At 66.4% G+C, this 10,381-nt stretch overlaps 1 protein-coding gene across 2 annotated transcripts; it reads right to left on the bottom strand.

The window, feature by feature from the left end:
• Positions 1-1,246: 1,246 nt before the first annotated feature.
• ZBTB42 (zinc finger and BTB domain containing 42) lies at positions 1,247-10,156 on the bottom strand. Of its 2 annotated transcripts, none has more exons than XM_068546437.1 (2): positions 10,041-10,156; positions 1,247-4,710 (listed from the first exon to the last, which is right to left on the bottom strand). In XM_068546437.1, the coding sequence occupies exon 2, from the start codon at positions 4,691-4,693 to the stop codon at positions 3,422-3,424; it is 1,272 nt and encodes a 423-aa protein (XP_068402538.1). In that variant the 5' UTR covers positions 4,694-4,710; positions 10,041-10,156; the 3' UTR covers positions 1,247-3,421. The 2 variants fall into 2 exon arrangements, with proteins under 2 accessions (XP_068402538.1, XP_068402628.1); XM_068546527.1 differs by lacking the exon at positions 10,041-10,156 and adding an exon at positions 5,238-5,292.
• Positions 10,157-10,381: the final 225 nt, after the last annotated feature.

The raw sequence follows: 10,381 nt of genomic DNA on the forward strand, positions 1-10,381 counted from the left end.
CTCCCTAGTCAGCTCTGCCCCCAGGCACCTTTTGACTGCCCTCTTCCCCTGCCCGGCTGGCACGGCAACAGCCTTCTCCGGGGCTCTGAGAAGGCCCGGGCTGAGTCATGGGCCCAACTGGGAACATGACAGGGCCTCCCTGCAGGACAGTGGCTTAGGTCCAGGAGGAAGGCTCCGGGAGCCAGGCTGGGCAAGGGAGGGAAGGTGCCAGGCACAGCCTCCCAGAAGCAAGGCCTTGCGCTTGGGGTCCGGACTGGGGAGGCCTCGAAGCTTGGCCCAAGAACCAGCAGCCCTTCTGGCACCAGTTCAGCTCGGGGCAACTTCGGGGGACCTCCAGGCAAGCAAGGCCCCCCCGCCCTGCCCATGGGGTCTGTCTCAGCTCTTCCTGGAGGGTGTTTGGCCGGGACTAGGCTTGGGACACACATAAGGCCATCTGCCCGTCTGTCCTGGGCCTGGTGAGGAAGGCACAGCTCCCAGGAGGCTCAGGGCAGCACCAGCTTCACACCCTTCCGTGAAGCAGCGGGATGGGGGGCCCTGGAACACCCATACGCACCCGCCCATCAGCCCGGGCACCAGCTGGGCTGGCTCAGGGATCCTGGAACCACCAAGGGGCCAGGCCCGCCCAGCCGCCCAGCCAGCCTGACCCCCCCGGCCCTCTAGACATCAAGCTGGGCTCCACGGGGTGGGGATGGGGGCAGCAGGCACACAGCCCCCTCCCAGTCCTGCCCACCTCTGTGAGGGCCCATCCCGCCCAGAGGGAGGTAGGGGTACAAATGAGGTGTGGAGGGAGGGGAGAGGGCACAGGGTGGGCTTGGGGAGGGGAGGGGGGTGGGGGAGGGCAGGGGAGCTGGGGTTGCCCCTGGATGCAGGGGCACAGGAAGACCCGGAACCACAGGATTGGGAGCCTCAGATCTGAGCCCCAGGGCCTGCAGGTGCTCAGAAGTCACCCCAAGCGAGAAGCCATGAGGCCTCTCACCAGGTCCCAACCTGCATCCTGCTCCCTGGGACTCCCCTCCCCCAATTCAGGGTTAAGGGGGTACAAATCTGGGGAAAGAGTGTCTGTCACCTGTCCACGGCCCTGCCCCAGTCCCCTCCACCCACGAGGCACAGCAGGTGGCATCTGGGACAGGGCTCCCAGAGTGCCCACCACCCACCTGGGCACCCCCCAAGACCAGCAGTGCCCCCAATTCCCACACGCACTCCTGTCCCCAGGAATAATCACGGCCGTCTCCACCTGGGGTGGGCTTTATTACCACTGTCATTGAGACGATGATGAGAACATGGGAAGACAGCACTGATTTCCAGACCTTCACAGCAGGCGGGCACGTGCACACAAAACCTCCCGCGGGACACTAAGCATCAACAACTGTCCTCTGGGCACCCAGAGCCGCCCTCCAGGGGCAGGACAGCAGTGACCGAGGGGCGGGAGGCTGAGCCGCCCGGGAGGACCCACACAGCAGGCTCCACCCGAAATGCATTTACACGCACCTCTGCTACACGATGGCACACGATTAGCGTCTTAAATATACTTGTGTGTGTATGTATATCTATTTTATCTGAACCGCGTCAACTATTAAATGTAAAACTGACCTCCTCTCTGTACACTAACTTCACAGTAACTGTTTGCAAAAGACAATGAATCCAGTGTTGATAACTCAGGGCAGGCTTCCTGCCCCAGGAAAATAAATTTCTTCCCCGGTGGAAACTCCTTGGGGAAAACCAGGCCTGATGCTCATCTCCCCGCTGCCTGCTGGGGTGGACGCGCGGCTGCTGGTCCAGCTCAGGCCCCGCCTTTGCTGGACACAGGTGCCCACACAGGCAGACTCACACTCAGACACACTCACACACACACACACGGAAATCCGATCATGAAGCACATCATGCCAAGCGTGAGGTCCCACCAGCCCTTCCAGAGGTGGAGGGGCTCCAGGACAATCAGAAGCGGAGGGCCCCTTCCCCCAGCTCTCTCTCTGGTCCGCAGGCCAGTTGCCCACACACCGGGAGAGCCGAGGGCTTGCAGGGAGATGGTCCCCGCCTGTCCACCTGCTGCAAAGGCCAATGGTCTTCTCACTCCAGACCAGGCAAATGAATAAATACGACATCAAGTGTTGTCAGGGGCCGAGAAGATCATTTAAACTTGAACTCTGACCTCAGCACCACTTCCAGTCACAGCAGAAAGAGCCCATGCAGTCTGGGGAAACCAGGAACCCAGGTGGCTCTGCCACCTGCGGGACTCCCAGAAGCTGGGGCAGCCCCACCCCTGCCCCCCACCTTGGGTTCCAGCAGCGAGCCCTGCTGGGTGAGCCGGCAGGCGAGGCGGGGCGCCCCCCACCAAGCACGAATGTGGCGGCCTTTTGCATCTCAGGGGCATCAGCCCAGAGGCCCCCCGCTGCCCCTCCTCGCGAGATGGCTGCTTTCACCCAGGCCCCACCGTAGGGAAGGGAAACGCTGCAAACACGGCTCCTGGTAAAGAGAGCAGCCCTCAGCCCCCCTGCTCAGTGCTCTGGAAATGACCAGCAGCTCCAGGGAGACCCTGAGCAGGCGGAGAAGTGACCTTCAAGGTCAGGCCTACCGTTGACCTGCGATACTCAAGGCGGGCAGCTGCGTTCCCAGCCCCCTCAGTCCCACCCTGGGGAGGCTCAGAGGCGCCCTGGATCCTGCGCTCAGGCAGGGGAGCGGCACGGCCCATCACCCACGGGCAGACATCTGGCAACCTCCGGAGGCTCCTTCTGTATCTAAAGAGAATCGTTTCCAAGTCCCCACTTTCTCTGCCCTCTGATACGCTGCGGTCAGGGTCGAAAGCTCTGGAGGGCCTACCTCCCACCCCAGCGCCTGTAACTCTGGAGCCTCGCAGCTTCTGGCTGGTTCTGCTCCTGCCGCCCTGGGGTCCCTGCTGGGGCCTGCACCCCCGTCACACCAGCTGTGCCCTGCTGGCTCTCACTGTGCCCGGGGCCTCCCCTGCAGGGGCTTCCACTGCCACCCGCCAGGAGTAGCCTGTCCCATCAGAGCTCCCTGGCGGAGGCTCACACTGGCAGCATCTGTGAGCGGGCATCCGTCACCGAGCGCCGTGCCAGGCTCACAGGGTACCCCTGAGCCTGCTGGTGAGCTGGTCAGCAAAGCCCCGAGTGGAGGGTCAACTGGCCTCCTCGAGCTGCGGACACTCCTTGGGACTGGCTGAGGGGATGGAGAGGAGGGCGGTGTCTGGTCAGGGCACGTCCAGGAGCAGGAGTGAGTTGGCGGAGGCACAAGGCTGGAGAAGGGCTGTCCGTGGGGCTCCCAGTCGGCCCAAGTCTGAGGCCGCGTTCCCAGGGCAGCAGGGTTCTTCCCCCCGGCGGGCCCAGCCTCAGGGGCTTCACCTGCTGAGCTCCGGCCCCTCACACTCCATCCGCCCCTCCTTCCACCCTCACCCCTGCAGCGAAGGTCACACCAGCAGGGACTTGACCAGGCCACAGTGGAACTTGCGGACGTGGCGGTAGAGGTCCCCCGACTGCGTGAAGCGGCGCTCGCACCAGCGGCAGGCGTGGGGTTTCTCGCGCGTGTGCACCACGGCGTGGCGGCTCAGGTTATGCGAGTACTGGAAGCTCTTGCCGCACTGCACACACGTGTAGGGCTTCTCGCCCGAGTGCGTGCGCTCGTGCCTCTTCAGCGTGTAAGTGCAGGAGAAGGTCTTCCTGCAGAGCGGGCAGGTGGGCGCTGCGCCGTCGGGCGAGAGCCGGGCGCGGCCGCCGTCCCGCTCGCGGAAGTGGGCGCTGAGGTGCAGCTGCAGCACGTGGGCGCTGGGGAACAGCTTGCCGCACAGCGGGCAGAGGCAGAGGCGCCCGCCCGGCCGCAGCACATCCTCGATCGCCCCCCGCTCTGCCTCCAGCTCCAGTTCCCCACTGCCCACTTCGCTGACCCGCAGCGGCTCCAAGCCCCCGGCCAGGCTCTGGGCTGCAGGAACACAGGGCGGCTGCAGGGGGCTGTGGAGGCACCGAGGGCTTCTGCTGTCCTCTTGCTCGGACAGTGAATCTGGCTCGTCCTTCACGATCGGCTGCGCCCCTGGCTGCATCCGGCTGCAAGGGGGTGTCTGGAGGACGCAGGGTGGGCGGATTGGCTCCCGCCTCGGGCCAGGCTTCAGCGACAGGTCCAGGGCCCGGTCTGACTCGCCAGGAGCCTGCCAGAGGGGAGGCCCCAGTGCCAGTGGAGGGCGGGTGGCCTTGACCCCAGCGGGAGGGAGCCTGGTCTTCTGGGCGGCTGGACAGAGTACAGGGGACCAGTCAGACAAGGGGCCTGGGGGCTGGCCAGGCAGCTCTGCCCCAGGGGCAGGCGTCTCCAGGGGCAGCGCGCGCTCCTTCTCCCGCAGCCTGTTCTTGCAGACCTTGACGATGTCGTACATGTGCAGGTAGCTGGCCGCGGCCAGGACGTCCTCGACGGGCAGGCTGCGCAGGTCCAGGCGGCCCTCGTACATGAAGTCCAGCAGACGGCCGAAGGCGGGCGCCGTGACGATGTCGCCGTTGAGCCGCACCGTGTCGCGGCTGCCCGCGGGCCGGTCCCTGTAGAAGAGATGGAAGTAGACGCTGCACGCGGCCAGCACGGCGCGGTGGGCCGGGAAGCGCGCGTCGCCCACCAGCACGGTGCAGTCGCACAGGAAGCCCAGCTCACGCTGCTGCCTCAGGCGGCCCAGCAGCCGCCCGCCGTGCTCCGGGAACTCCATGCCGCCGCGGTCATCACCTGGGCACAAACGGGACTCCCGTGAGCGCGCCTGGAGACGCCGCGGCCGCCGCTCGCCCCCAGTCGCCCGACCAGCCCTCAGCCCTTCCCGGGTGCGGGCAGCACGGGGAGAGGGGCGCGGGGCTCAGCGCGCAACTGCCCGCCTGGAGCCGCCCTGGGCACCTGCCCGGAGCAGGAAAAACTCGATCGAAAGTAAACAGGAGCCGCTCCGCCGCGGGGGCGGGTCCCGGGACGCGGGCGGAGGGGGCCGGAGTCGCGCGAACCTGCGCGCGTCCCCGCCTGGAGTGCCCCTCCCCGCTAGAGCGCCTCTGAACTTCACTCCGGGGCGGCCGCCTGCCGCGTCCCCCGACGCCCGAGTCGCCGCGGCGCCGCCACCCCCGGCCCGCGCCCCCGCGCCGCCTCCAGCTGCTGCCCGGCCCGCCAGATGCAGCCACCGCCGCCGCGGGCCCCATTTATGGCAGCGCGGCCGCGGGGAGCGGGCCGGCGGGCGGGGCGGGCAGAGCCGGGCGCCCGCCCCCCGCGCTCACCTCCGGCGCCCCGAGCTCCTCTCCGGCCGCTGCCCGCGCCGCACGCCCTCCCCGGTGCCGCCCCGGCGCGCGCGGAGCTGCGGGCAGCGCGCCCCGGCGGGGTGGGCGCGGGGACGGGGAGGGCGCCGGGCGGGGCGCGCTCCAACTTGGCTGGCCGGGCAGCACCCGCCGCTCGCCCCGCCCCGGAGAGAGCGAAACTCGGGGCGGGGGCTGGAGGGGGCGGGCCGAGGCGACTTCCCGGAGCGGCGGAACCGCTGAGGTCACCCACGCCGCCCCTTCCCTGTCCGCCCCGCCCGGCCGGGCCCCGCGCGCCGCCATCTGGGGCGCTGGGGTGGGAGGGGACGCGGGGCGCGGCGCGGGGGGGGGGGGGGCAGGGGGGTCTCTCGCGATACTTGCCGTCTCGTCCTCAGGGTACCCCCCCCATGGGGTCCCAACTGCGCCCGTCTGTTAAGGGACCCCTTCCGAGGACCAGCTCCTCTCCCGGCCAGCGCTGGAGCAAGTCACCCGAAAGCACAGACGGGACACAGCCTCCTGCCACCTCGCGGGGCGCCTGCCCTGGGATGGAGGAGGGGGAGTGGGGGGTCGTAAATATGGAAAAGATGACACCCCCTTTTCATTGAAAGCCTCGTTTTGAATTCAAGTTAATTTAGCTGGGACCCTCTTCCAAACACTCAGCCGGGTTCTCGACCTTGGAGTCTTGAACAGAGAACTCTCATCTTGTCAGCCCACCCAGCAAAGCCTCTGCTGGGAGCCAGGGGCCGAGTGGTGTATTGGGAAAGCACTGGGAGCTGGGCACGTCCCAGAAGAAGCGATGGGGGTGAGGGAACCATCGCGGTGATGGAGAGAGAGGGAAGTGCACCCAGAGCCCAGAGCCAGCGGGAAAGCGGTCAGGGAGAGGAGACACCTTGGAGGGGCTGGGTTGGTGTCCCCCGGGCTTGGTGATTCAGGTGCGAGGGGACACCCAGGTCTGCTGCGTGAAGGAAAGAGCCCGAGAAAAACAGAAATGACTTTGGAGATGTTGGGGCCCCTGGGTTGGGGTGTGCTGCTGGTGGGAGCCCTTTCCCCGCCGCCCGGGGCAGAGCAGGATGCGGGCCCTGTGGACCATTGCTCAGCGTTCACAACAGTCCTGTTAGTCAGGTGCTTTGATTATGACACCTGTTTAGGTGGAGGTTCGCTAAGGTGCCCAGGGCCGCACAGCAGGCAGTAAGTTGTTGAACCAGGATTCAGATCTGGCAGTGTCCTCAATTCTCACCTGCATAGCCCAGCAGCCGGGGAGGAGTAGAAAGGAGGCCTTGACCAGAAGTGGGGGTGGTGTTGGGGCAGGGGCTGGATTACAAAGGCTGGGACCCCACTAGCCAGGTACACCAGGGCAGAGGAAGCAGCAAGAGGTGTTGGGAGCCCTCCAGCCATGCTCCTGGAAGGCCGGGACCCCTGGGAGGAGGGGGTTCCTGGCTGTGAGATGGGGTGGGAGCCCCCAGGGATCCTATTCAAACCCTGGTGGGTTGGGGGCCTGAGGAGTGGCCAGAGGCCCCAGGGTCCACCGCAGTTAGGACCTAAAGTCTGAGGGAAAGAAAGCCACATTCTTATACTAAAATACTATTCTTTATCTATCTGAAATTCAAATTTGACCGGACAGCTTGCATTTTTATTTCCTATATTCGGCAGTCTCCGCTTGGAACCCTGGACTCACGCTGCGCTCAGAGCCACAGAGACTGCCCTGGCTCCCATGGCCCAGGCGCTCTGGGGATCCCTTCCTGAGGAGGGCCAACCTCCTCCTCCACACCCACGCCCCCCCACCCCAGCGGGGGGAGCTGGTTTCAAGTCAGCTCAGAGTGAACCCCGGGGGGACTGCCTCCTGGGGTCTTGCCTGCATCAGAGCCCTGCCCCCTCCCGACCTCGGGCATGACCCTTAACCTCTTCAAACCTTAATATTCTCATCTGCAGAATGGGTAGATTAACTGCGGGGCCTGGCACACAGCAAGACCCCAGGCCCTTTCATGGCCAGTCCTCAGGTTCCACACGTTTCTCCCCAGAGAGCCCTTCCTGGCTCCTCCCCAGTCCTGTCTCTGCACCAGCAGCACCCCCTGGGAGTGGTCCTTCCTGATCACCCCCGCTCAGGTGCCCCCAAACCCACAATCTCCTCTGTGGCCTTAGCCTTCTCCAGAGTGCTCCCCGTGTCATGTGACCTTGCCACCCCCCCACTCCCCGCTGTATCCTTGCTGCTAAGAAGTTGGCGTGGCACAAAGTGCGGGTACAGTTGTGTCTCTTGAGTGAAAGCAGGGCAGAGGCATCTGTGCGGGATGTCCACGGGAGCCACCAACCTAATCCCGACTGCTCCGTGGTGCCCACCTGCCCAGCCCTGGCGCACAGCTCCCCAGCCAGGCTAGGAGTGAGGCCCTGGGGCAGGCAGAGTGTCCTGGCCTGCCCTGCCTGGCTGGCGGGACAGAGGGCTCCTTGGGGCCCTGACAGAGGTTGTGGGGCATGCAGAGGGATCGAAGCAGCGGCAGGGGACGCTGCCAGCAAGAGGCTGGGGTTGTGCTGGGCAGGGATGGCTAGAGGAGGAGAAACCTCACTGGGAGGAGGGGATGGGGGAGAGACGACCCTGCATTTTCCTGGTCGGAAGGTCTTAAGTCTTCCTGGAGTTAAGTCTTCCTTAAGGCCCAGGAGGGGCCATCCCAGGCAGCCCCGAGATGGCACTCGGCAGCTAGCAGCCCCTCGGCCCCCAGATCCCCTGTTTGGCCTGGTACGGTCTCAGGTACAAGGATGACAGGAGGCTGTCGCAGTGGTGGGGGCAGAGCTTCCCTGAACGCAGCCAGCCAGGCGGCCATCTGGCCCGGGAGCTGCCTGGAGGCCCCGCCCTGCAGCTGCTGCCGAGACTAGGCAGCCCGGGGCTCCGGCCCCTGAGTCCTGCCCGATGGCCGGCAGCTGCGGAAGGTGACAGGGCCGGAGGACCCTGTGCTTTAGGAGGGGGCAGGTGGCCTTCCTCCCCAGGGGCCGGTGCAGCAGTTTTTGTTGCAAACATCTGTCTAAGGGGATCCTCCGCGGCCTGAGCCTCAGCCAGGGTGGCCGGTGGGTCTGGGTCCTCTCCTTGACATTCTGTCTGGGGGGGCAGGCAGGAGGTGTTCTAGAGAGGGACTCTGCTTTCCCTCCGGAGGCCAGAGGAGGGCGCTGGCCCTGCCCGAAGAGATGCCCCAGCCATAGGGCAGGCTCACGTAGGCGCTGCACGGAATGGGGTGTGGGGCTCACCGCAGGTCACGGGCCCTTGGTGGGCGCACCAGGCAGGGAGGCCTCCTGGAGATGGGCCAGCGGTGAGGAAGCCTGGAGCTTGGCCGGTGAGGAAAGCCTGGCCGTCTTTTGGACCACCGTGATGACACCTCTGGCCAAGATGCTGTCTTCAAATGGCCAGCAGGCCCGAGGACAGCCTGGGGAGTCGCCACACTATCCACGAGAGGGCGCCCTCCCGGGCCCCCAGTGGCCCTCGAGGCCACCGGGCCTCCTCTGCCTTCTCCTCAGCATTGCCAGCGCAGGATGGGGGGTGGGTGCGGAAACCCCTCCTGGGAGAATGGTGGGTGGGTGGGATGGTCCCAGAAGGGGGTGAGCGATGGCCAGGTGCCCCAGCGGCGGGGGCCAGTCGGGCCTCTCCCCTGGCCCCTGGAGGCGGGGCCTGGGGGTGCACATTCAGAGCCCACACAGCTGGCTGGGGTGGGAGGGCGGGGTGCCAAGGGGAGAGGCCCAGAACTGGGTGTCCTCTCCCGGAGGAGCGAGTGTCCCCCTGAGCAGGCGAGGCAGGCCTTCCCTCAGGAGCGTCCTTCTCTCGGTCAGCCCCAGGGGAAGGGACGGAGCCCCAGTGTCAGCTGCAGACGCTGTCCTGGGTGCTCAGCTGCTTCTACCTCTGACCCAGATGAAGTGTCTATACCCCCCAGGCTGAACTCTGACCCTGGACGAGGAACAAAAATGTCCTCCTCCCCCCAAATACATACCAACCCCAGAACGGTAGCCCACAAGTCTTCCTTTTACAAAAAGGCTTACCATCAACTTGGAGGCCTCGGGGTTGGGGGGAGGGGCAGCTGTTGGAGAAACCTGCGATCAACAGGGCCCAGGGAGGGGTCAGGGTGGGGAGTTGTCTGCAGTGTCCTGCTGGCCCCTTAGCTGTCCCCCAGTGGGCTGTGAGTGCCTGGGGCCCAATCAGACATTAGGGAGGATCCTGGGCTGCCTCAGCTGTGACAGCTCTTCTCTGGAGTCTGCCCCCTCCAGCACCCCCTTGGGTGTCTGTGCCCGACTCGGGGCGGTCACTCCAGGCCAGGTGTGCTGGACGAAGCGGTGCCAGTTGGAGGCCCCTCCGCTGGCCCCTGTGGCCCTCTTCTCCTCTGTCACCACATGAAGTCCCCGTCCACTTTTGTAGCTGCCAGGTGTCAGTATTATCCTTCTGGGGAAGGGGAGCTCCCGGAAGACCCCAACCAGGGAGCAGGGCTCGCACTGCCGGTCACTCCAGGGCCAGACCCACAGTAGGCCTTCAGCACACAGACAGATGACGGATCGCCAACCTTCCAGCCAGCCTCCTGCATGACCCCCAGGGGACCTGCACTAGGCAGGGTCCTTGGATTGGGTCTTTTAGAACCATCCCGGCCCCTGGAGCCCCCAGCTCCCGAGCTTGAACTACCCACTTGGGGCACATTCTAAAAGTCACACTAACCTACACCCCAACCCCACCCCCGCCCGATGGAGGCAGAAGCCCAGGATTCGTCCCAGACTGGCCCCTTTAACAGGGTCGGGGCAGAACTGGGCCGAGAAGTGCGGGCTCACCGGACAAACTGGGAAACCGAGGCCAGAGAGGACGTGGCCTGGGGACAGGCCCCGCGTTGGAGCGCAGCGGTCCCCGGCCCCGAGGGCCGCCCGCTGCGCGCTCCCGCTCCCGGCGCCGCGCCCTCGCTCGGCCCGCGGTGGGGGCGCCCCGAGCGGCGGAGGCGGATGTGGGCGGGCGGGCGGGCAGGCGGCCGGGCGGGGCGGGCGCGGGGCGGAGAGAGGGCGGGCCGGCGGGACCGAGCGCGGCGGGCGGGCGGCCGGCCCAGCGCAGCAGCGCAGCCAGCGCAGCCCGGAGGAGCCAGCCGGCGGCCGCGCACGAGCTCCGGGTCCGGCGGCGCGCG

This window comes from Eschrichtius robustus, chromosome 1, assembly GCF_028021215.1.
Source record: "Eschrichtius robustus isolate mEscRob2 chromosome 1, mEscRob2.pri, whole genome shotgun sequence".
Lineage (NCBI taxonomy): Eukaryota > Metazoa > Chordata > Mammalia > Artiodactyla > Eschrichtiidae > Eschrichtius > Eschrichtius robustus.

Bases quoted from the DNA above. Each gene is read 5' to 3' on its own strand.
- ZBTB42 (XM_068546437.1), bottom strand. From the start codon at position 4,693: ATGGAGTTCCCGGAGCACGGCGGGCGGCTGCTGGGCCGCCTGAGGCAG.